The sequence below is a fragment of the Gopherus evgoodei genome, chromosome 3 (genome assembly GCF_007399415.2).
Source record: "Gopherus evgoodei ecotype Sinaloan lineage chromosome 3, rGopEvg1_v1.p, whole genome shotgun sequence".
NCBI classification, from domain to species: Eukaryota; Metazoa; Chordata; order Testudines; family Testudinidae; genus Gopherus; species Gopherus evgoodei.
Window position 1 is genome coordinate 162402142 of NC_044324.1, and position 27458 is coordinate 162429599.

Here is a 27458-nt window from a genome sequence, read left to right on the forward strand (position 1 = left end):
CCTGCCAAAGTCCTGTCTTTGTCTAGGCACAGAGTATGGGAGGTGAGGCTGGGGATGGAAAGGCCTGCGTTGGGTCACCGGCGTAGGCATGCTGAGAGAGCGCATTATGACCCTGTTGTCCGTCAGGCTTTGCAGCCTGGGGTCAGTCTTTTCCGAGAAGAGGCCTTTACCTCAAATGGCAAGTCCTGAATGGTATACTGCAGCTCCAGTGGGTGGTTTGACACCTGAAGCCATGAGATGCGCCTCATGGCAACACCCGAGGCCAGAGTCCTGGCTTCTGAGTCTGCTGCATCCAATTGGCCTGGAGGGAAGTTCTGGCCACCTTTTTCCCTTCCTCTGAGAGGGCAGTGAACTCTTGGCCGGCGTCTTGAGGGAGAAACTCTGTAAACTTACCCACTGCCACCCAGGTGTTATAATTATAGCGGCTAAGCAAGGCTTGTTGATTTGTCACCCGGAGCTGTAGGGCCCCTGCCGAGTACACCTTGCGGCCGAGTAGGTTCATTTGTCTAGCCTCCTTCGATTTTGGGGCTGGTGCCTGCTGGCCATGGCGTTCCCTCTCATTAACAGACTGGACGACTAGTGATCAGGGAGAAGGATGGATATACAAATAATCGTATCCTTTAGAGGGCACCATATATTTACGCTCGACTCCCCTGGCCGCAGGAGGGATAGAGGCTGGGGACTGCCATATGGCATCGGCATTCGCCTGGATGGTCCGAATAAACGGTAGGGCCATTCTAGTGGGGGCATCCGCCGATAGAATGTCCACTACCGGGTCCTCTACCTCCGGGACCTCCTCCACCTAGAGGTTCATATTGAGTGCTACCCTCCTAAGGAGGTCCTGATGGGCTCTCAGGTCAATTGGAGGAGGGCCCAAGGAGGAAGTTCCTGCCACTGCCTCATCTGGAGAAGAGGAAGAGGAGATGCCGGCGATGAGTGGGTCCTGTGTAGCCTGTTGCTCTTGGGCGACCTCCTGCTCCAGTGGAACCTGGGACTCCGGTGGGTGAACTGGGGCTTCCTCCGCAGCAGTCAGAGGGGGACGGCTAACCGTCGCCTCTGGCACTTGGTGCTCTGATGAGACAGAGTGGGACGGAACTACAGGTCCGCCTTGCGTCTGGTGGTGCGCCCAAGGTGTCCAGAAAGACCACTGATGGGGTCCTTGGTCCTGGGCCTGGGTCTCTTGGAAGACTCTTGTGGGCACATCAGAATCACGGTCCTGAGCACAAGAGCTGTCCGCGTGGGACGACACTGATGCGTGTCTGGATGGCCATGGAGGTGCTGAAGAAGCCTGGGCAGAGTCTCTGTCTCTAGCGGACCTTGCTCTACTCGGCACCGGGGACCGGTACCAGGAAGCATACCGGTACCGGGAACGAGATCGGGACATGCAACCAGAGCGGTGCCGGGAGGTCGACCAAGCTCTCGAGGCTCGAGGTTGGGAGCGGCTACGGGGGTCATGGTGCCTGGAGAGGTGCAGGGAGCTGGAACAGTGCCGAGAGTAGCGGGTCAGCGAACGAGATACCGACCGGTGCCACAAGTGTGACCGGTACCGAGGAGGAGAATGGTACTGGGACTGCGAGCGGCATCGGGAGCGGGAGCGCCAACGGGACCTGGAATGTCTTGGACCTTGGAAGGAGCAGAACATGATCGTGAACGGTGCCGCTCTGCTGTGCCGACAGAGGATGGTCTTATCAATGCAGGCTTGCCTATAAACTGTATTACCTGCACCAGTGGTGCCGGGGGTTGAGGCAGGGTCGACTGTCATGGTAATCAGATCCCTCGCCGTTGAGAATGTCTCCGGCGTGGATGGAATAGTAAGCTCAACCACGGCTCGCGCCGGGGAGCTGACAGGCACCAGACTCAACGGCCCTTGTGGGACCGGAATCGACGGTGCCGACGTCGTCGGTGCCACGGCAGGTGTCGGTGCCGGGCAAACCAACTTAGATGAGCCCTCTGGTTGCAGTGCAGGTGGCACAGAAGCAGCAGGAGTCTTAGGCCTTCTCGACCTCGGGGAGAGGGAGCAGTGCTGAGTCGACTTCGGTGCCGGCGACGGCCGGTGCCGCGAGGCCTTGGCAGTACCGGCGCAGTCCGGTGCCGAGGAGGCGCTTCTGCCCGCCGATTGACCAGCGCTCAGTGCCGAAGGCGGAGGGGTAAGAGCCGCCTTCATGAGGAGCTGCTTTAGCCGAAAGTCTCGCTTCTTTTTTGTTCTCAGCTTAAAAGCCTTGCAAATGCGACACTTATCTGTCAGGTGAGATTCCCCGAGGCACTTAAGGCAGGAGTCATGCGGATCTCCTGTCGGCATCAGCTTATGACAGGCCGAGCATGGTTTGAAACCTGGTGAACCAGGTATAGGCCCCGGCACCGGGTGCGGGGAAGGGGCTAATCCCCGAACCCCTCTTAACTATACACTAATTATTAACAATAAAAATTAACTATAACTATATAACTTTGAACTATATACACAACAAAATAACTAGAGAACTACGAGGAGCTAGGGAGGTAGAGGTCAGTAAAACTGCACTCCACTGTTCCAACGACCGACATGGGTGGTAAGAAGGAACTGGGGGTGGTTGGGTCAGCAGGGGTATATATCCGGCGCCATGGCGGTGCCACTCCAGGGGGCGCCCAGCCGACCCACCGAGTGTTGCTAGGGTAAAAATCTTCCAATGAACGTGCACGCGGCACATGCACACCTAACTGGAATGGATATGAGCAAGCACTCGAAGAAGAATCATGAGCTTCGGTGCCTGCTATCAATGGCCAAGTGACTATAGAGAAAAGGAAATCAGCAGGCAACATCCAGGCTTTGTAAACTTCCGTTTCATAATGCTATAAAAAGAATGCCCCTTTATGACAGAATTGAAAAAAATCCCAACATGAATGCAGAGGATCAGTAAAGCCTGTAGTTTCCAAAGTGAAAAACCTGAAGCTAAAAAAAGCAGTTTCCTATAATGGAAAGCTCATTCCCGCATGATTTAAGAGACCACAATACAGAATATTCAACATTATTCTCAATTGCAGGGTAAATATTCTGTGCTATGTAACTGTTACTTTGTAGCACACAAATGTTTTTATAAAACACTTGGCCAACTGTAAAAGGTTAAAACCTAATTCACAAATAATACAAACAAACAATCTAGTACAATGGTGGAGATAGGTTCTTATTACAGCAAACACAAGGGAAATGCTTTCCTCTCTCTTCATACGTAGAATATAAACTCTCTGGGTGCAGAGACTGATTTTCATTTTACACATTATGTGGGCAAACAATGTAAAGGGGAAGAGAAAAAAATTAGATACAGAATATTTTGAAACTAAACAGCAGATCTATTATTTTTATTATAAAATTAGCATTAAAAATCTGACAGATGCCTGCATTAAAGTTTGATTACTTTTTAGATATAAAGGTTCTGCAAATGGTTTTCCTTGAGGAAAAATTAAGCATTTTGATAAAAATGCACTCTGCTGTAATTTACATGCTGAAGCAACATCTAGACTGTGAGAAGTTAACATATTTTCCTGTTTTCTATTTAATGTTTGTCATCCCTGCCATTGCAATTCTTCAGAAAAAGAACAAATGGAAGTTAGGAAACTATTCCAGCTATATTTTTCATTACTCTTTCTGCCTCCAGGGCCAGAAAAAAATTCACACTCACTTAAAGCAATTTCAGATATTCTCAAAATGTTCCCAAGGTGTTGGCTTAGGCATTTTAATTGTATAGGTATTTTCCAATTAGTAATATACCACTCATTTCTACTGACAAATTACAAATCCATATATATATATATATATATATATATATATATATATATATATATATATATATATATATATATATATATATATATATATATATATATATATATATATATATATATATATAATTACAAATCCATATATATATATATATATATATATATATATATATATATATATATATATATATATATATATATAGGGCCCTACCAAATTCATGGTCCAGTTTGGTCAATTTCAAGGTCAGAGGATTTTAAAAATCATAAATTTCATGATTTCAGCTATTCAAATCTGAAATTTCATGGTGTTATAATTGTAGGGATCCTAACCCAAAAAGGAGTTGCGGGGGGGAAGAAATTGCAACATTATTGTAGGGGTGTTTTCAGTACTGCTATGCTTACTTCTGCACTACTGCTGGTAGTGGCACTGCCTTCAGCGCTGGGCAGCTGGAGACCAATGGCTGTTGGCTGGGAGGCCAGCCCTCAAGGCAGAGCTGCAGCCAGCAGCAGTGCAGACGTGAGGATGGCATGGTATGGTATTGCCACCCTTATGTCTGTGCTGCTGTTGGCAGGGCACTGCCTTCAGAGCTGGATGCCTGGCCAACAGCCACCGCTTTCCAGCCACCCAGCTCTGAAGGCAGCACAGATTCAAGGGTGGCAATACCGCAACCCCCCTAAAATAACCCTGTGACCCCCTGCAACTCCCTTTTGGGTTAGGATCCCCAATTTGACAAACACTGGTCTCCCCCATAAAATCTGTAGAGCAGGAGTCAGCAACCTTTCAGAAGTGGTGTGCCGAGTCTTCATTTATTCACTCTGATTTAAGGTTTTGTGTGCTAGTAATACATTTTAATGTTTTTAGAAGATCTCTTTCTATAAGTCTATAATATATAAGTAAATTACTGTTGTATGTAAAGTAAACAAGGTTTTTAAAATGTTTAAGAAACTTTATTTAAAATTAAATTAAAATGCAGAGCCCCCCTGGACCAGTGGCCAGGACCTGGGCAGTGTGAGTGCCACTTAAAATCAGCTCGCGTGCCATAGGTTGCCTACCCCTGCTGTAGACCATACGGTAAAAGCCAGACAAAAGACCTGATTTCACAGGGGGAGACCAGATTTCACACTCCGTGACACATTTTTTCATGGCTGTGGATATGGCAGGGCCTCTGCCATAGAACAGTTGTATTTTGAAAGTCCATCCCCAACAAGTTTAAAAAAATACTGATGCTCACTTAGCATGCCCCGGTAGTTGAGGTCCATGTCCCGACTTTCAGAACGAACTTTAATGGCATCCAAAATGGCATCAGGCGACAGCAATCCAGAAGGTCTTACAACATTTAGTAGTTCTGTCAGACTCATCAGGGGTAAGCGTACTGCCTGCATGATTTCAGCATGATTCTCCTTGGGGTTATGTTTACACCAGTTCATCAACGCTTGGAAAATATCCTTTTCAGGTGCTGCAAATGAATCCCTCAGCACAACATTTAGAAGAGCAGCCTAAATAGAGAACATCCAAGAAAATTAATGTCTAAAATATAGCAAAAATTAATAGATCTTTAACTAGTAAAGCTATAAAAGCTCTTTCAAAACTCGATTATACTAGTGGGACAGTGACTCTGTAGACAAACATTATAGACATTAACTAGCTCAGATATAGCCAGAGCATTAAAAAGAATTTTACTGAGAAAAGGAATTTTGGTCAGGACCTTGGTTTAATGCCTATCCAGCAGATGGCACCTCTAACAGAGCAACATCCCCAAAGGAGTGAATGCCCTGCACTGTCAGATCAAAGTACAAGGCAAAGTCCTCATACTTGAATCCTAACCTTCTTGGTCAGAGGCGAAACCACTACTGGCTCACTATGATACTCTCACTGAGCAGCCTCCCTGGCCTTTCAGTTTTTATTCTGAGTATTGTATTCAGTTATAGCTTACTTGCTTTTACTCATTTTAATCACTTACACAAGAATTCTAGATTTTCTACTTACATAATAGGTTATGACTGTACCACCATCACCAGAACTAGGCATATAGTGTGTAAGTGTGTCAAGCCACTCAAATTAATTGTATCCCAATGTACTCTAAACTCTTAGTGCTGATGGGTCAAGGAGTAAATAAAGGTGATTTTTAGATTTGGCAGCATAGTGGGCTGCTAAAGTAAATTTTTGGTAGCACACCTTTGAACTTAGCTATATGATCACTGGTGTGAAAATGAGATGCAGGTTTTGTATTACCCACTCCAAGCCCTTTCCCTCCTCCTTTCTTTTTTGGGGCCAAGCTGCAGAAAAGATTCATAGCTCTATCTCCTGGACAGAAGCACAAACATGCACTGATTGCAAAATGAAACCAACCAGAATTGAACAACTTTTTGCATTTTCACTTTGCAGAGAGTATAAATAGGAATGAGCCTTCGAACAAGGAAGCCCTCTTGCAACACTGGTTTTCCCACAAACTCCAGCTACTGTAATGCAGGTAGCATGTTTTCTGGCCAAGGAGTCTGCTGATTTGTTCCATTCTACACTGATGTTATCCTCCAGTGCATTCTTAGTTGATACATTCTATCTGGCATCAAGTAGTTAACAATGAGGACTTCAGTGTCAAAAGGGAGGGGGGAGCAATTATAATCTCCTCTGTAATAAGATATCGAGTTAATTAGCTCTGTAAGGTCTCTGGTCCCTATTCATAGAATAGATGTTCTCATTAAACCTGCCAAAAAAGTCAGTATATTTTTTATAGTAATAGGGACTTGAAATATTTTTCATACAAGTTTTAATATCCCTTTATAACCACTCATTGAAAGCTTGAAACTGAAACTTGCATTCTTACAAAAAAATTCTGCTCTTTCACATGTACCATGGTTTGAGTGCTGGGTTACTGATACTGAGTTTTGAGGCAGATGAAACAATATGGGAGCATTTACTGTAAGAAAAAAAAAGGGGGGGGATATCTAGGACTAAATCATCTGGTGCAGTGCAGCCACTTGGCACTGTACCACTGATGTATCCAGCCCAGAAGGCTCACTCTAGTGCATGGGGGAACTCCAGTGACACAGAGCTACCACAGACATTCCTATGCACATTCATATACTACCTCTAGTACAACGTAGGGGGTGTGACCAGAGAACGGGACATAACTAGAATACCCCTACACTGCAATGATCCATAAATGTGGTTTCAGTCCGTTGGTACAGTTAGCAGCTGGTGTAAATTGCAGCAGCCCAAAGGTTGCTCCAACTTATGCTGGAGAACGATCCTGCATGTAGGAGCCCTAGGATCAGGAGAATGAACATAAACTGAGCTTTATGCCATCTTTGCAGCTCCTGCCTTCAAACCTTTACTGCGTACACTTTGGCCAGGCTTCAAATGCCAGACTATACTGTTTAAAGGACAGTGCAGACTTTACAAATATGTAAGAAAACATACATAAGAAAAGAAGGTAAATATTTTGCTCCTATCCTTGACAGTGTCCTGTTAGGAGTCATGTTTAACTTTTATAATTGGTCACAGTTGACTAGCTCAATGGATATTACATTTAGGAATGATCTTTAGGGTCTCTTTATTACCACAATGTTTATAGAATACTACAAAATATTAAGTTATTCATCTCATCTTGACTTGAGTAACTCCAGCAGGCAATTTCACTGCTAACTGACCCTACTATTAAAGTTTCCTATTACTTGGCCTATACTTCTCTTTTCTTCATTTCAGACCACTATTAGCATTTTATCATAGTGTTTTTTTATAGACCACAACCAACATGTCTGAAAGAATTTACAAAGACGCACCTTAGAAAGTGACAGAAAGCCTTCACTGGAGAGCACCTCTTGAGCATTTCTATCCATAAACATACAGCACATACAAGTCAATTTATGGAGTGAGTAGAGACTGGCAACATCGAACGTCATACAAACATTCTGAATATTAAGTATGGTGCAAAGATACTCAGAGGTGGAATCCTCCAGTTCTGGGAATCCATATTTGTGAGCCAGGCTCAGGAAATCCAGGAGGACCTCTTCCTTCTCATCTCTTAATGTAGCACGGCCTGTGTAGATATATTTCAGCAGCATTGTAAATGCTTCTGCAGTGGTATCCTGAAGAGGGATTTCTGCTTCAGGCTGAGATTCTCTCATTCCACCATATAATAATGCTCTAGAGACAGAAAGAAAATGTGAGAAACTTGCACCCTAATAATGGGTGCCTTGTTATATATATTTAAACAGTAAATAAATCAAGCGGCCTAGAGTGCAACCAAATGCCAGGTGAAAGAATAAATGAAGATATGTTTACAATGACTCCTCAGAAGAGGCCACATAAAATGAAAAAGAATGGTTTTGAAAATTTGAAGTGGAAGCTATGTGAACAACTTAAAATTTAGACCTGATAAGGTCTACATAGGAGCAGCACTGTGGGGTCTCTTCATTATTATCTCAATTATTCTCCTTAAGTTTAGTCAGTTTACAGGTAAAAAGAATGGGATATGAGGTTTTTTTTTGTTTTTTTTTAATTTCAGCTCTGAAAATTTACCCTGGGATCTGACAGTTAAGTTAGGTTCTTTACTACTTACATACCACCACCAGAACTTTCAGACCAAATTATATCCTTAATGACACCTGCACAGCCCCACTGAAAGTTGGGGAAGCAGAAGTACAGACAGGTGAAATGACTTGCTAACACTCATATTATGAAAGAATAGCAGAACTGGCAATGGAACCCAGGAGTGTAAATGCCCATTTCCTTGCTCTATCCATTAACTACAGCATAGAACAGCCTTGGAGTCCTAGGTGATGAGAAGTGTGAAGAATCAAAAAGTTTGCACATGTTTTCTCTAGATCAGGGGTCTCAAACACGTGGCCCGCGGGCCACAGAAGTTATTTTCTGCGGCTCGCGAGCTCCTCACAGCCCCTTTGCCTTCCCCTAGCGTTTACCTAGAGCAGCTCTGGCCCGGCGTGCACTGGGGGCAGGGCAGGCTCCCTGCCTGCCTGCTCTGCCCCCGCATTGCTCCAGGAAGCAGAAAGAACGTGGGGGAAGAGAGGTGCAAGGGTATGTGTTGCTGTTGCTTCAGGGACCACCCCAGCAGCTCCCATTGGCTGTGGTTCCCCGTTCCCGGCCAATGGGAGATGCTGTAGGTAGTGCCTGAAGCAACAGCACCACAGCCCTTGCTCCTCCACATTCCAGCCGCTCCCCAGAGCAGCACCGGGGGTGGGAGGGGGGGCGGGGCAGGGTAGGGAGGCAGCCTTCCATGACCCCAGTGAGTGCCAAGCCAGAGCCCGCTCCCCGAATCCCTCCTGCAGTCGAACCCCCTGCCCTGAGCCCCTTGCCGCACCCTGCACCCCAATCCACTGTTGAGCCCCCTGCCACACCTCAACCCCCTGATGTACTCTGCACCCTGACCTCTGCCCTGAGCCCCCTCATGCACCCCAACCCCTTTCCCAGAGCCGCCTGACGCACCCTGCACCTGACCCCCTGCCCTGAACCCCCTACTGCACCCCACCCCTCTCCTGCACCCCAACCCACTGCCCTGACCCTGTCACACCCCTCACCCCTCCTGCACCCCACACCAGCTCCCTGTCCTGAGCCCCCTGCTGCACCCCTCCTGCACCTCAACCCCCTGCTCGGACGTCCAGCCACACCCCTCATCCCTCCTGCACTCCACATGCCAACTCCCTCCCCATGGCCCTGCAACACCCCACACTTCTCCTGCACCCCTTGGGGGTAGGGAGGAAGCAGAGTTGGGGTGAGGATTTCGGGGAAGAGGTTGGAATGGGGGCAGGGAAGGGGTGCGAAGAGGTGGGGTAGGGGTGGGGCCTCATGGAAGGGGTGGTGTGGGGGTGGGGCCCAGGGCGGCGGAGAGGGAGGTGTCAGTAATGCGGCCCTCAGGCCAATGTACTTGTCGTCATGGGGCCCTTGTGGTCATTTGAGTTTGAGACCCATGCTCTAGATGATAGGTAATTTGTGCATTCTGTACACATACATCTTAGTTTAATCACTAGCCTCTCTGGCATTCATATGAGAGAATAATTATCTTGAAATTTCACTATGTGCAGTTTAAGAATGAGAAGTAGATCTGCAGTGTTAAAAGGAGACATGAGTTTCAACCCAATTTTTAAACATGTAATATTTTCCTAGGTCATTTTGCAGCAGAAAGAGCCTTTTAAATGAACAATTTCAACAAGAAAGGCTAAAACTAAACATATGTAATAAATAAGTTGTATAAAAAATGGGAAACGACTGCCTAGGAAGGAGTACTGTGGAAACAGGTCTGGGGGTCATAGTGGACCACAAGCTAAATACAAACCAACAGTGTAACACTTTTGTAAAAAAAAAAGCAAACATCATTATGGGATGTATTAGCAGGAGTGTTGTAAGCATGTGTGATGTTATTGACAAAATCTGTAACTGTATAGATCACTGTTGCAACCACTGTTATATATTTGCAGCAAATATTGTACAAACATTGCTGTGTGAGGTTTCCATGGGAAGGTTATGATCGGCTGGTTATAATCATGCTATCTGTATACGTGTACCATTTTGTAGTTGAAGTTATGAATATTGGCTCTATACTGTCTGTATTTCAAACTTATGCTAGGCTTCTGGGTGACACACCAGACAAGTTGGTGTCAGCTCTGCCTAGCCTGTTTGATAACCCATTAAGGACCATCAGCTATACAACTGACCCATTGAAAGGAGGCAGACACAGCTTGTGACTGAGGTTTTCCACGCCATGTGATGGACAGCTTGTCTTTGGGACAAAGAAAGCAGAGACTACATGGCAAGAGACTATAAAAAGTTGCTGCAGCTCCTCCATCTTGTCTTCAATCCTCCTTCTTACCTCTGGAGGGACTTTGCTACAAATGGAAGCTCTACACAAAGGACTGATGACCCATCCCAGATGGGATGTACTCCAGAGACTTGATTTGAACCTGCAGCTTATTCCATCATTGCTACAAGCTTGAACCAAGAATTTTGCCATTACTGTGTGTAATTGATTCCATTTAACCAATTCTAGCTCTCATCTATACCTTTTTCCCTTTATGAATAAACCTTTAGATTTTAAGATTCTAAAGGACTGGCAACAGCATGATTTGTGGGTAAGATCTGATCTGTATATTGACCTGGGTCTGGGGCTTGGTTCTTTGGGATTGAGAGAACCTCTTTTCTTTTACTGGGGTATTGGTTTTCATAACTATTTGTCCCCATAACGAGTGGCACTGGTGGTGATACTGGGACACTAGAGTGTCTAAGGGAATCGCTTGTGTGACTTACAGTTAGCCAGTGGGTAAAACCCAAGTCTTCGCTGTTTGGCTGGTTTGGTTTGCCTTGGTGTGCACAGAAACCCCAGCCTTGGGCTGTAACTTTCCTGCTTTAAGCAATTTGTCCTGAATTGACTCTCTCAGATGGGTCCCACCAGAACCAGAATTGTTACAGCATGACACCAGAACTAATTCTTCCACTCTATTCCATGCTAATTAGACCTCAATTGGAGTACTGTGTACAGTTCTGGGTGCCACATTTCAGGGCAGATGTGGACAAATTGGAGAAAGTCCAGAGAAGAGCAACAAAAATGATTAAAGGGTCTAGAAAACATGACCTAAGAGGGAAGATTGAAAAAAACTGGGTTTGTTTAGTCTGGAAAAGAGAAGATTGAGAGGGAACATGATAACAGTTTTCAAGTACAAAAGGTTGTTATAAGGAGGAGGGAGAAGAATTGTTCCTCTTAACCTCTGAGGAGAGGACAAGAAGCAATGGGCTTAAATTGCAGCAAGAGACGTTTAGGTTGGACATTAGGAAAAATTTCCTACCTGTCAGGGTGGTTAAACACTGGAATAAATTGCCTAGGGAGGTTGTGGAACCACTATCATTGGATATTTTTAAGAGCATGTTAGACAAATACGTGTCAGGGATGGTCTAGATAATACTTAGTCCTGCCATGAGTGCAGGGGACTGGACTAGATGACCTCTTGAGGTCCCTTCCAGTCCTATGATTCTATGATACAAGCATGTTACCTATATTTACACTTTTACTTTACAGAGGAAACCAACATCATATTTACATCATCCCATTTGTGTTCTGAAGTTTATTTCTTTTTAATCTGTAAACTGAGAGCTCAATTTAATGAAAGTAAAAAACAGTATGATGTCATAGTATTTTCCAGCTTTTTACAGTTGGCCACAATGCTTTGATGCACGGGAAGCATTCCACAAGAAAGGTCATGTTCAGTAAATAGCAGATTATGGGAGTATTTCTCTGAACTTCCCAGGGTATAATAAAAATAAATAAAATATTTCATACACAGAGTTTCCTGTAAGCTGGACAAGAATCAATACATCACCTGAAATAATGGCATCTAGCAGCCAGAATCACTCTATGTGCAGGAAAACGTTTCTTTTCTACAATAAAGGTAACATCACTATACTCCTCTCCATTCATCAGAGCGCCAACATTCTCTGACAAAATGTGAACATGGTCAATTTCCCCCACAGCTGTGTAAGGACGGAGTGGGTGACTATTACTCATCTTGATGAAGTGATGGTATTGGCAGCCTATAGGAACAAAGAAAATAACTATGAGCATTTTTAAAACTGGATATTGAAACTACCTCAGAGAACAAGTTACAATTACAAAAAAGCTAATGTAGATGGAATTTAGACAATTACAAGGGATAACAATTATTTAGTGAGGTTTTTGCTAAATCAATCAGTTACAATGGGAACCCACCCAACTTGCTTCAAAAATTATATTTCAGTTTGATTTCAGATATCTCCACCATACTTTTATTCTGCCAATGCATCTGTTCTAAATCAACAAGATGCCATCAATCAAATCAAAAGTAACTGAAGGGGCTGTAAAGCTTCTGCACTTCTAAATGATTCACAAATGACAAAACTCTGTATATATTAACAATCAGTTGACAGACCAAGGAGAGAGAAATCATTATCTGACTAAACTGGCTTAGTCTAAATACTGAAATCTATGCTAAAGTAATTAGCCAGATTATGGGCGTTCATGACATATTCTGACTGGATCCAGATTAATTTTCTAGAACTGAAATAATCAGTGATTCTTAATAACTAACATATGAAGATTGTTCCAAGAGCAAAGTTCTACCAGGCAGAGATTCCAGTAAATCCTTGAAAGACTTAGAGGACTCCACTGGGAAGACATCTCCACAAAGTGTATTTTCAGACTGAAGAGACTTTATGAGAAAAAAGTCCTGCTCTTCAACTGCTGAATCTAAAAGATCTCTTGAGGGAAGAAATGGCATTTACAAGGCATATGGTTTAGCTATTTATTTCACTCAGTATGTGTACCCATGCGGTGTATAATTTGAATTAGCATTCCTTAAACTTCAAATATCACTTGGGGAGAGAAATAACATGCTGTCTACATTTAAACAGAATATACACCTCTGAATAATTTCTTCTCACCTAACAGACCAGAAACCTACCCCACTTGATTCTCTGGCCATATACTTTACCTCTGGAAATTCACAAGCTTAAACTGAACATGCAGATAGCCATAAAGCACGGTTTCTCAAACAGAGGTCACCGCTTGTGTAGGGAAAGCCCTGGTGGGTTGGGCTGGTGTGTTTACCTGCCCTGTCCACGGGTCCGGCCGATCGCGGCTCCCACTGGCTGAGAATTGCCTGGAGCTGGCTGCAAATTGCCCGGAGCAGCAATCAGCGGCCAGTGGGAGCCGCAATCGGCCAGACCTGCAGACGGAGCAGGTAAACACGCTGGCCTGCCCACCAGGGGATCTCCCTACACAAGCAGTGACCCGTTTGAGAAATTCTGCCTAAAAGGTGATATGTCCTTGACTTCATTAACATTATTATAGGAAATTTCAATATTATACCATAAATTAAGGGGGTGATGGCCATTCTATTCTAAACTTCAATTGTTAGTCTCCTATAACTTACCCAAAAAATGTAGGGGAGCAAAATTTGTTAGATTTGTGTGTTGAGTGTCCTCCACCATCGGGCTTCAGGAGGCATTCAGTTCAGAAATTTTTTACTATTTTTTTTTAAAAGTTATTTTCCCTCTTTGATACCCTCTTGGAATTTCCTTGTTCACTGAACGTATCCAAGAAAGAGTGCCACAAATACCAAAGTTCTCATTGCAACTGAATACAAGACACAGTATTTGTGATAACACAGATTGATGTATTCTGAGATACCTTCTGTGAACCAGGAAATACCGAAATGATTTCACAGAGGGGACAAGGGAATTTTAGAAGTTAACATTTACTTCTGTGCAGCCCAGCTTCTGGGGACATGCAATGCAAACTACTGGGGTTCAAGTATTTATTCTTTCATTGCAGTTCACTTTTAAAAGAAAGTCAGTTCAACTGTTTGACATTAATAATACAGATTTTACACATCAAAAATATTTTCAGACACTTTTTGTGCTCTAGTAACCAGCTTTATTTAAAATGTTAAATTGAGTATGTGTGCAATCCTCCATGAAGGCAGAAATATTAGAAGTAATTCAATTCACATACTGTATACACTTCATACTATTTCATTGAAGAAATGAATGTCGCAAACTGAATGCATTCTCCTAGCTTTGCATGCTTTATATGCACATACTAGTAAGTGTGCACAATGAAAAATACAACTGAGTTTTAATAATAATATTTCTATTTCAGTATCTAGAAGCTCTGAGAACAGGGCCTCAATGTGGTAGATACTGTACAAAGAAAGAGTCCCTGCCCCTAAAAGCTTAAATATAGACAAGACAGAAAGGGTCAGAGAGGAAAAAGCAGAAGAGAGAAGAGGTGACTGGTCCAAGGACACACTACAACAGGTCAGGGTAGTGGGGGAAACAGAACCCAGGTCTCCCGTAATAGTCATATTACTTAAATTAGGTAGACATTCTTGATCAAACTCACTGCTAGTATAAGCTAAAACAACTCCACTGATGCCAAACAAGTCACACCCACTTATGCAAATAATGAATTTGGGACTCCAAGCCTTTACTTAAATGTCTGATCCTATAAGTCCCCTCTATCATACATCCAAGAGGCTGTGGTACTTTCAAGAATAATAAATCAAACACACACAAAAACTATTTTCTATATAGTAAACTTTACCATAGTATCAATTAACATACCTATATCTGCTAAAAGTTTGCAGACAGATTAGTCTTTAGGAAAAATCAGATGCATTTTATCATTGTCAAGGTTCTTTCCCTATTTGAACTTTAGAGTACAAAAGTGGGGACCTGCAGGAACACTTCTAAGCTTAATTACTAGCTTAGATCTGGTAACGCTGCCATCAGCCAGAATTTAGTGTCTGGCACACTTCCTGTTCCCCCAAAACCTTCCCTGGGGAACACAGATCCAAACCCCTTGGATCTTAAAACAAAGAGAAATTAACCATCCCCTTTCCTTTCCCCCCAGACTTTCCCCTCCCTGGGTTGCCTTGAGAGGCTTCACACAGATCCAAACTCCTTGGATCTTAAAACAAGGATGAATTAACCATCCCCGTCCCCTTTCCCCCGCTACCAATCCCTGGTGAGTTCAGACCCAGTCCCCTTGGATCTTAAAACAAGGAAAATCAGATTCTTAAAAAGAAAGCTTTTAATTAAACAAAGAAAAAAGTAAAAATTATCTCTGTAAAATCAGGATGGAAAATACTTTACAGGGTACTCAGATTCATATAGACCAGAGGGACACCCACCAGCCTTAGATTCAAAGTTACAGGAAACAGAGGTAAAAATCCTTCCAGCAAAAAGAAACATTCACAAATTGAGAAAACAAACATAAGACTAATCTGCCTTGCCTGGCTATTACTTACAATTTTGACACATGAAAGACTGATTCAGAAAGATTTGGAGAGCCTGGATGTACGTCTGGTCTCTCTTAGTCCCAAGAGCGAACAACAACCAAAACAAAAAGCACAAACAAAGACTTCCCTCCACCAAGATTTGAAAGTATCTTGTCCCCCTATTGGTCCTCTGGTCAGGTGTCAGCCAGGTTTACTGAGCTTCTTAACCCTTTACAGGTAAAAGGGACATTAACTCTTAACTATCTGTTTATGACAATCATGTAATAACTTCTCACAAAAAGAATAAAAATATATAAATTATAATTAGGGCTGTCAATTAATCACATTTAACTCAAAAAAGTAATCACAATTAATCGCAGTTTTAATTGCACTGTTAGACAATAGAATACCAATTGAAATGTATTAAATATTTTTGGATGTTTTTCTACATTTTCAAATATATTGATTTCAATTACAACACAGAATACTAAGTGTACAGCGCTCACTTGGTATTATTTTTATTATAAATACTTGCACTGTAAAAATTATAAACAAAATAAATAGTATTTTTCATTTCACCTCATACAAGTACTGTAGTACAATCTCTTTATCATGAAAGTGCAGCTTACAAATGTTGATTTATTATTTTTTTTGGTTACATCACTGCACCCAGAAAAACAACGTAAAACTTTAGAGCCTAAAAGGCCACTCAGTCCTACTTCTTGTTCAGCAATTGCTAAGACAAACAAGATCATTTAAATTTACAGGAGTTAATGCTGCCGGCTTCTTATTTACAATGTCACCTGAAAGTGAGAACATGCGTTCGCATGGCACTTTTGTAGCCAGCATTGCAAGGCATTTACATGCCAGATATACTAAACATTCATATGCCCCTTCACGCTTCAGCACCATTCCAGAAGACATGCTTCCATGCTGATGACACTCGTTAAAAAAATGTGTTAAATAAATTTTGACTAAGCTCATGGGGGGGGAGGGAAGGAAAGAAGAATAGTATGTCTCCTGCTCTCTTTTACTTGCATTCTGCCATATAATTCATGTTAGGGCAGTCTTGGATGATAACCCAGGATATGTTGTTCGTTTTAAGAACACTTTCACTGTAGATCTGACAAAACGCAAAGAAGGTACCAATGTGAGATTTCTAAAGATAGCTGCAGCACTTGACCCAAAAGTTAAGAATCTGAAGTGCCTTCCAAAATCTGAGAGGGATGAGTTGTGGACCATGCTTTCAGAAGTCTTAAAGAGCAACACTCCGATGCGGAAACTACAGAACCCAAACCACCAAAAAAGAAAATCAACCTTCTGCTAGTGACATCTAACTCAGATGATGAAAGTGAACATGCGTCAGTCTGCACTGCTTTGGATCGTTATTGAGCAGAACCCGTCATCTGCATGGACATATGTCCTCTGGAATGATGGTTGAAGCATGAAGGGACATATGAATCTTTAGCGCATCTGGCACATAAATATCTTGAGACACCGGCTACAACAATGCCATGCAAATGCCTGTTCTCGCTTTCAGGTGACATTGTAAACCAGAAGTAGGCAAATGTAAACAAACTTGTTTGTCTGAGTGACTGGCTGAACAAGAATTAGGACTGAGTGGATTTGTAGTCTCTAAAGTTTTACATTGTTTTATTTTTGAATGCACTTTTTTTTGTACATTCTATATTTGTAAGTTCAACTTTCATGATAAAGAGATTTCATTACAGAACTTGTGTGAGTTGAATTAAAAAAAAAAGTTGTTTTTTTTACAGCACAAATATTTGTAATAAAAAATAAATATAAAGTGAGTCCTGTACTCTTTATGTTCTGTGTTGTAACTGAAATCAATATATTTGAAAATGTAGAAAACATCCAAAAATATTTAAAGGGTATTCTATTATTGTTTAACAGTGCGATTAATCGTGATTATTTTTTAAATCGCTTGACAGCCCTAATTATAATGGTGGCAGATCTAGAATCTATATACCCATCAGGATTTCCACATCCCATATTTTGAGGAGTCCCTGCTATTCATTTGAATTATTACTCTTAAGAGTAGAGCCAGACAAATCTCACCAGAACTGGTATAGATCTTCCTGCTACTTTCTCATCATCATCAGAAAGTGAGAGGTTCATACATGGCAGTTTATGGTATAGCAGGTTATTAGCTTTTTTTCCCCCATCTGTTTACTTCCATTTATCTGCCCTACACTCTATCACATCCTCCTTTTCTCTTGAGATGAGTGTGTGGAGGAATGTGACCAAACAAACATGATGGGTTAATTTTTCTAGGTGTGTTTAAAATCAAGTTGACAAAAAAGATTCATCTGGATCGCCACTAACTTTATTTCCAACAGCTGTAGATGCTGCCTACACTGGTAACGGAGTGGGTTAAAGACAAATAGCCTTCATCTCAAGTCAAAACAGGTGAAAAGCCTCTGGATTAGCAAGTGGTAGTTTGTACTTCCCCAAGAATCAATGTATAGCAGTGATACTGAGACTCACAATCCGCAAGTGGCCCTTTAATGTGTTTCCTGCAGCAATGTTTAGCACATATTAAAACACTGTGCGATTTAATTATTATCCAGTCTAAGTTATTAACAAATCAGGATGCTTTTACTATGTTATTAACCAATTACAGTTGATAAAAATAATAATACCTGGTCATTCTGCTGTGAGAATTTTATATATAAAAACAAACTAAATATTTCCCACCATACTGTTTAAATATGAATATATAGTACTATAATAAATGCAATGGTGAATTCACACTACTGTGGCTCTTTTGGGTAATACTGACTGCTAATTTGGCTCCTGAACCACTGAAGTCTGAGTATCACTGGTGTATAGGATGATAGGTAGAATCTGGTTTGGGGAATATTTCTGGGAGGCTTTGCCATTTAGCCCAATAGATGAGATTTGCCCTCTGAAAGGCACAATGTTGTACTAGTCAAGAGTATGGACTACAACTATTCTGATTGCTGGAGATATATAGAGTTCCAAGAAATGGATTGGCTACTGGTGTGGGAGCTTTTCCAGTTCTGTAGCAACAAAGGATTGAGATGACTGATAACTTGATATAGATCAAGTGTTGGGGGGTTAGAATCTACCTTTCAACCTTGAGTAGGGCACTGTAATATACTAGAGCTGGTTTGAAATAGAGGTTCTGGTCACATTCAGTGTATAATCTGTTTGGAATTAGGCCAAGTACAGCCATTATTTAATCATAAATGGCACTGTCTGATCATGCCTGCATTGTAGAGACATTGCAGGAAGTTGCCAATGACGCCATATTGGCTGATCTGTGCCCTACTGGTTAATTTATTAGATATAAATCCAGGCAGGGTCAGTGAGGGTGTGTGCCCATACTTTTTAATTTTAAGATGCAGCGCTGCAGGTGACTCATCCTTGAAAATGAATCTGAATACACTCTAGTATCAAATTAATCTAGAGATCAAGGTGATATACAAGCCACCTTACAACTCCTAAGATTTTTCTCAAGATGATTCAGCTTTGCATTACAGCTATCAAAACTAACAGTCCCAGGTGATGTTACTACCAAAGATGACTCATGTATGCAATTTTGCAATCTCACCACTTGCACAACAGCTACAAGAGTTCCCAAAGCAGTTTCAGGCACAAGCTGTATTGGTCAGCACACTTATAATTTGATATTCAGAACTGGTTTGGAAATTAAGAACATAAGAATGATCATACTGGGTTAGACCAACGGTCCATCTAGCCCAGTATCCTCTCTTCCTACAGTGACCAGTGCCAGAAACTTCAAAGAGAATGAATAGAACAGGACAATCATCAAGTGATCCATTCCCTGTCATCCACTCCCAGCATCTGCCAGTAAGAGGCTGAGGAACATCCAGAGCATGAGGTTGCATCCCTGACTATCTTGGATAATAGCCATTGATGGACCTATCCTCCATGAATTTACCTAGTTCTCCTTTGACTCCAGTTATAGTTTTGGTCTTCACAATATTCCCTGGCAACAAGTTCCACAAGTTGATTGGGCACTGTGTGAACTTCCTTTTATTTGTTTTATGCCTCCTGCCTATTAATGGTGACCTCTGATTCTTCTGTTATATAAAAGGCTAAACAACACTTCCTTATTCACTTTCTCCACACCATTCACAATTTCATAGACCTCTATCATCTCCCCACCGCCCCTAGTCATCTCTTTTCCAAGCAGAACAGTCTGCCTTTTTAATATATCTCATCATACGGAAGCTGTTCCATAACCCTACTAATTTTTGTTGCCCTACTATGTACCTTTTTCCAATTCTAATATATCTTTGGGATGAGGTGACCAGAACTGCACACAGCATTCAACATGTGGGCATACCATGGATTTATATAACAGCATTATGGTATTTACTGTCTTATCTATCCCTTTCCTAATGGTTCCTGATCCTGTTAGCTTTATTGACTGCTACTGCACACTGAGTGGATGTTTTCAAAGAATTAACTAGAATGACTCCAAGATCTCTTTCTTGAGTGGTAATAGCTAATTTAGATCCCATCACTTTGTATGTATAGTTGGGATTATGTTTTCCAGTGTGCATTACTTTGAATTTATCAACATTGAAATTCATTTGTATTTTGTTGTCCAGTCACCCAGTTTTGTGAGATCCCTTTGTAACTCTTCACTCTTTTGCTTTGGACTTAACTATCTTGAGTAATTTTGAATTGTTGGCAAATTTTGCTACCTCACTGTTTACTCCTTTTTCCAGACCATTTATGAATGTTGAACAGCACTGATCTCACTACAAATCCCCGCGGGACCCTACTGTTTACCCCTCTCCAGTCTGAAAACTCACCATTTATTTCTTCCTTTTATTTTCTGTCTCTTAATCAGTTAATGATCCATGAGAAGATCTTCCCCCCATTTATTCCATGACTGCTTACTTTGCTTAAGAGCCTCCGGTAAGGGACCTTGATCAAAGGCTTTCTGAAAGTCCAAGTATGATATATCCATTGGGTTACCCTTGGCCACATGGTTGCTGACACAGTCAAAGAATTCTAATAGCTTGGTGAGGCACGATTTCCCTTTACAAAAGTCAAGTTGAATCTTCTCCAACAAATCATGCTCATCCATGTGTCTGATAATTCTGTTTACTACAGTTTCAACCAGTTTGCCTGTTATTGAAGTTAGATTTACCAATCTGTAAATGCCAAGATCACCTCTGGAACCTTTTTTAAAAATCAGATTTATATTAGTCCTCCAGTCGTCTTGTACAGAGGCTAAGTTAAGCAAAGGGTTACATAACACAGCTAGTAGCTCTACAATTTCATATCTGAATTCCTTTATAACCCTTAGGTGAACACGATGTGGTCCTGGTGACTTCTTAATGTTTAATTTATCAATTTGTTCCAAAACCACCTCTACTGATACCTCAATCTGGTACAGTTCCTCAGATCTGTCACCTAAAAAAAATGGCTCATGTGTGGGAATCTCCCTCATATTCTCTGCAGTGAAAACTGATGCAAAGAATTAACTTAACTTCTGTGTAATGGCCTCACCTTCCGTGAGTGCTCCTTTAGCACTTTGATTGTCCAGTGGCCCCACTGGTTGTTTGGCAGGCATCCTACTTCTGATGTACTTATAAAAAAATGTTGCTGTTAGTTTTTGAATATTTGCGAGTTGCTCTTCAAATTCTTTTTTTGGCCTGCCTAATTATACTTTTACACTTGCCTATCCAGAGTTTATGCTCCTTTTTATTTTCCTCATTAGAATTTGACTTCCAATTTTTAAAGGATGCCTGTTTACCTCTGTTTCTTTTACTCTGTTTAACCATGATAGCATTTTTTGGTCCTCTTACTATTCTTTTTAATTTGGTGTATACAAATTTTTCTGGATCATCTATAGTACTACGCAAGCAATAGTGGAACTGCCTTTTGATGAGTTCACGCTTTCTTCTTTCATAGTAGACAGATGGATGTACTTAGCAATTGTAATTATTCCTTCTTTTCACTGTTTCTCGTATGCAAGATTCTATTGTTACCACTCCTGTTCACTGTGTGTTTACGGCCACTGAATGAAAGCAAGAAACATTATCAATTATACAACCACCAACTTGCACACAACACTCAAATGTACACTGCTTTGGTGCCAAACTCCAAAACTAAATTAACAAAGATACTAATGAATCAAACTTGTTAATAAGAATAAACATGAAGAGGAGAAATGAGTGGATGAGGGCAGGATATGTATTTCTGGCCCTGGTATCTGTTTAGAATTCATACTCTTTCAACTGCTACTTTGGGATTCCCACAGAGTGACATTCATTCATAGCATCAGTTTTTCATCCAAGGTTGGTTAGGCAATGGTGGCCTCGCCCCTCAAACGAAAAATCTATAGTGATCTATGTTTTTATAACTTTTGGCTAGATTATTGGAATGGCTTTAATTCAGGTTACTTTTTAAGTGACTTGGAAGTAGTTTACCTTAAAAATGTGTGAAACTACTAAAAACCCATTACAGTAGTGCTCTGCAATTGCTAAATTCTTAACTCTGGATGCAATTTAAGGTGATCTATAAAGCCTGAAATAAACTGAGCTCTGAAGAGTTCACCCGTCTGTATCCCATCATGGTGGGAAATATCTGCTGGATACCTCTTTCTGATTGTTCCTGTAGTTTTATTGACAAGAACAGTGGTAGCGCATTAAAGCTATAACTTGCATGTGTTGGTGGTTCACCAGAGATTAGCAGTTTGTCTACACTACGTCTTATGTCGGCATAAATTATGTCACTCTGAAACAAATCAGAACTCAAGCAACATAAGCCCCGGTGTGTACAGCACTACATCAGCAGGAGAGCTTCTCTCTCGTTGGCTTAGAGCGGTTACATTAGAGAGCTTACAGTGGTGCAGCTATACCACTGTAAACTCTCGTGTAGCCGTTCCCTGAGGTTAGCAAGCTTTAGCACAAAGAGCAAGGTGTATCAGATTGCAAGGACTTGTTTACAAACATGATAGAACTACAATTTATTTCAACTGGTCTTCCAAAGCTTTGATTGGTTTAATTGTACCTTCAACAACCAAGATGCTATAGTAGTGGGTACTCCACAGAAATTTAACTAAAATTTTGTTCTGTTCAGTAAACCTAAGGACATACTAATATCGTATCATCTACACAATCTCAAATACCAATTTGTTAAACCAGAAATGCCCTCAATCACTTTCCCCCTCCAATACTAAAAAAAGGGCATATATATTTCTGGGTGGATACCTCTTTCATCTAAGGACCTGTTAAAAATGAAGTCAAGTATTGGTTACACAATGTATTAGCACTGTTTATGCCATGGCTGGAAAAGGAAACAAAGAACTTAAACAACGTTCAGCAAACTATATAGCATTTTTTGAGCATTTACCCAGAATAAGTAATGCTGCGCAGAAATATGAAGTACGAATGCAATACACAAAACCAAAATCATGATCTGCAGAATTTTCACCATACATGTCTCAAACAGGAACAACAAAAAAGGTCAATCACGAGTCCCTTTTTCCCATTCAGAATACCAGCAGAGAGAGTCAATAGAAGATGTCTGAAAAATAATGCTGCTTTTACTAAGGACTTCTCTATACTTCTGGCTAAATAAGCAGTGCTGCAATCGATGCAGTGGTGTTGATTTAGCGGGTCTGGGGAAGACAAGCTAAGTAGATGGCACAGCGCTCTCCCACAACATCTGTACTCCATCTCCCAGAGAGGCAGACGATAAGTTGGTAGGAGAGCATCTCACGTCAACATAGTGCAGTGTAGACACAGCTGTAAGTAGGTCAATTTAGAGTTTTAGTGTAGACCAGCAGCAAGACAGAATGGTTGCTTACATGCCATCTTCTTGGAGTGGCATGAAGATGAGGGATTTGTGGATATTTTTAAGATTTTTTGTTTTGTTTTAATATAAATTCAGTACTAAATTTTGGCTTATTGATGCCCATATGTGAAGTCCTTTGTGAATAATGATAAGTTTAAGAAAACTCAATTAGCAAGTAAACTGACTAATCCCAAAGCACAAAACAAAATTATATATAAACCAAGTCTGATTTATAATCAAAGCAGTGAATGCTGGCTGTGATCTTGTCTTTATCAGATTATACTTCATTTGCTGTGTGTTACAAACAAGGATTTTTCTTAAATTCAATTATCCCCTATCACTCATTACCACCTTTTCTTAGAAAACGGAGTTATGTCTAAGTAAGTGAAAACTGGGGGCTAAGAGTCAGTGAGAGAAGGACTTAGGTGAGTTTCTATTTTTACTGGCAAAGTATTTTGCTGTGTTAGAGACTAAATAAGTTTTAAGAAGCACACAACAGAACATTGTTAAATTCTTCAAATATAAAGCTACTTTCCATTATTGTAGTCTAACTACATAGCAAATGTTTATACAATCATTTTACTGCAAAGACAAAATTGCTTCAATTCATGTGGCTTGACAATTAATGTGACAGATATGGACACATGCAGTATCTTGAAAGTACTGTATTCACTTTAAGTGAAATCTCTATTTTTGAGAGCCAGGGACTTCATTCTAGCTCCAAGGAAGAAGGTTACAGAGTTTGCTCCAGCAATTAAAACCAGTGGTAAGTAAATACTGTAGACCCAGGAACAGGTAAACACCTTCAGAGAAGTACTACCTCCCGGGGTGAATCACATATACCGGTTGAGACTGAGTTCAAGAGGCCCAGAAACAAAGAACAAGCTTGTGATATAAAGGGCTAGCCTGAATTGACAAACGTCCTTCATTTTGATTCAAAAACTGACATGAGGTTGTAACCAAGAGGGCAAAATCCAGATGGAAGGGTCTGAAGGAATGGAAAACCTGCTGTGTTTCCGTGTGGAAGATGGACAGCTCCTGGTAAACTAGCATGTAGATTGTTTTACTATATATTTTTTCAGTAACGTGTTTGTCTTAAAATAAATGTATTGTGCTCTAGCTGGATATTGATAGTCAGGATAGACTGATTTAAATCAAAGTAATTTAAACCCCCAATTTTAATTGTTACTTAAATCAGCAGGCAGGAAACCTTAATATAAATCATTAGTTCTGATCTAACTTTGCATTCACACTTTTTAGTTATATTCCTACAGAAAAGTTGATTCCCAGTGATTCACAGTTGGTAACTGTAATGCTTCTTGGAGTATTTAAGTCACCTTGTCAACAACTGCCTCCAGTGCTAGGGAGCCTTGCCTGTGTTAGCTGGCTCTTGGCTAACACACACAATTAGTCTGTCAGCCACTCAAGCACTCTTCTCTGGGCTACACCAGCTCTGTCTTTGCCTGTCAGTTTGACAATAGATTCACCCCAGCCCCCAAGTTCCTTCAACGTGTACCTTTGTGGTGTCCAGCCCCTGATCACTGGATACTGATAGAAATCCCAGATCATCTCATCCCAAAGGTACAGTGTACCACAGTTTACCAGTTTTACCTTAGACTACTGCTTCTATATCACACACACACACACAACACTTGAGTTCAATTATAAACCAAAAGCATATTTATTTAAGAAAGAATAGAGATTCAGATAAAAACCAGTGTGGGAACAAATGATTACATATAAAATATCATAACACATTCTAAATACTAAACTAACAAGTTATTGTTGTGTTTCAACCTAAGGAAACTGTCTAAAGAAGTTTCTCTCACTCAAAGTATTCTCCAGCACTTTCAATGAAGCCTTGCTGAGCTCTCCTTTTCATGAAGCACTATCAGTTTACTTAGTAGGTGAAGGATACCGGGGTATCTTTTTTCACTCCCAAATATACCAATACGTCAAAAAAGGTACCATCCTCCCCCTCCCTGCTATTTACTTTTTATGTTAGTTTTCTTCTGAAGTTTCCCCCAGCTCTTCACTAGCATTTGACTTAGAATGCTAATACAATCCTATTGTATCACATACAATACACAATGGTCCCCACAGGACATGTGTCTCTCTTACCCCTTTGTCTGAAGGAGTTTTTTTCAAGACATACTACCCTTTCAGTGACCTGTTTTTAACTACAGATCTAGAGAACGTAATTTTTAGTATAAAACACAAAATTCTGAACATATTTTCCAAACATACATCTCACAATGGTTATGAGAACCAGTGTAAGACATGCTTTAATTAGACACCTTACATTGCATTCTTTTGTTGAATCCAGGAGGATCCTATACCCCTATATACACCAGTGCCCTATGCCAGTTGGCATCCAGAGTTTCTAGGGTCACAGTAACCATTAAAACACCTTGATTTGCATCTAAATATAGCTTTTACACTAAAACTGGTATCTTTTTGCTAACCAGAACATAGTACATCTATAATATTTATGCAATTACATAGCTTAACATATATTTATTCAGGTTCTTAATTTTACGTTTTATTATGTTTGCGAAATAGTGAATCATACTTTTTTTTTTTTACACTTGTGATTTCTGTCAAGTTGCATTTGGATAGAAATTGGGATTCAATTAAAAGGTGCAAAAATAACTTGTATTAATTACATAAAACTACTTTAATTTTCTTTTATATTCAATGTTTAACTGAATTGACTGTTTCTGGTTACCATATACTTCAATATTTTAGAACTAGTAGATATAATCTTACAGCACATTTTAGTCTTATATTGGAAGAGGAAGACAAGTTGTCCTGCTTTTTCAACTCCTAATCAGTTTAACTTTGAATGAACTAGTTGAATAAACTGAAATGAAGAAAATATTCTCTGTACCTCTCTGAAAATATCCTCTCTGTAGAAAAGGTTACTGCTATCAAAAACTAGTTTAGCACTTCAACAAACCGTGGTTCAAGATGCTTAAACAGTGACTTCCACCAGTCCAGTGGTTTGACTTTCTTTAAAACTTCAGCAGCACACATGTACTAACAAATTAAATAAAAGATAATACTAAGTGATTTTAATAGATTATAGTAAATTTAGGATTTAGCATAGGTTGTCAATTTCAAATTTTAAATAGGTTTGTTTTTTAAAATGTATTAAAAATCATTTTTTAAAGCCTAGATTTTTACCTACCCAGCTGCTAACTTTGTCATTGTCCCTTGAAAGAGAATCACAGGTGGTGGATTAAGGTCAGACCTTCTAGGATAATCACTGCACTATTAAATACCTGGCCAGAAAGAAGAGGGACATGGGTCCACACCCTAACAACGCTGATTGCTAAGAAGCCAAATATATGCTCTAAGAATTATTCTGGAGAAGTTCTATAGCCTGTGCTATACAGCAAGTCAGATTAGATGATCATATGGTTCCTTCTGGTTTTAGAATATATATAAATCTGAATAGGTACTCTTAAGCAGGCAAAAAGAGGAGCAGAAGTGCAGTTAATCCCAGAACTGTGCCAGTGGAAAAAGAGCCAGAACTATATAAAAAAAAATACTGCATAATATTAAAACAAAATATTTCAATACAATAAGCCAGCATCTCAGGAAATCAGAAAACAGTGAAATTGTCTGGAACTAGTTCACCGCACAAACACACAGGAAATACCAAATAAATGAATTAATACTGTGTCTTAAGTGTTGAAATCCATATGCTTAAATATATATTTTTACTATATTATATATGAATGGCAGAGTATATAAAACTGCCTAGAGATGAGAAACCATTAACAGCAAGAATCATATGTGCTGTAACACTAGCCTGAACAATTGTAAAGGTTTTAAGTTACTGAACCTTAATATTTTAACAAAATTTAAGATTTGCTAGGGTCAAGCCACATACATTAAAAACTAAAAATAAAATCAGTAATTTTAAGATTCCGATCTGAATCCATGAGACATGCTGGTACTTAATTCACGTCACTGTTAGTGAATAGGGTTGGTCTGCATTAAAACTTTAAAACCTCTACATGATTTTGGTTATCAGAGATAAAGCTAATCAAGAATTTAAATAAAAACCATACAGTGATGATATTTAGGATTCAATTCATAATACCATC

The 27458-nt window shown here is 40.6% G+C and overlaps 1 protein-coding gene across 6 annotated transcripts in view; it reads right to left on the reverse strand.

Annotated features, from left to right (window-relative positions):
• Positions 1-27458, reverse strand: part of BTBD9 (BTB domain containing 9) — a 458382-nt gene that overhangs the window by 421540 nt on the left and 9384 nt on the right. For all 6 annotated transcript variants that reach the window (XM_030557270.1, XM_030557266.1, XM_030557267.1 and 3 more), the window contains 3 exons: positions 12082-12292; positions 7537-7900; positions 4986-5250 (listed from right to left, as the gene is read on the reverse strand). In XM_030557270.1, coding sequence (XP_030413130.1) covers positions 4986-5250; positions 7537-7900; positions 12082-12266 — 814 coding nt within the window. In that variant the 5' untranslated portion in view covers positions 12267-12292. The remainder of the gene's footprint in view (positions 1-4985; positions 5251-7536; positions 7901-12081; positions 12293-27458) is intronic.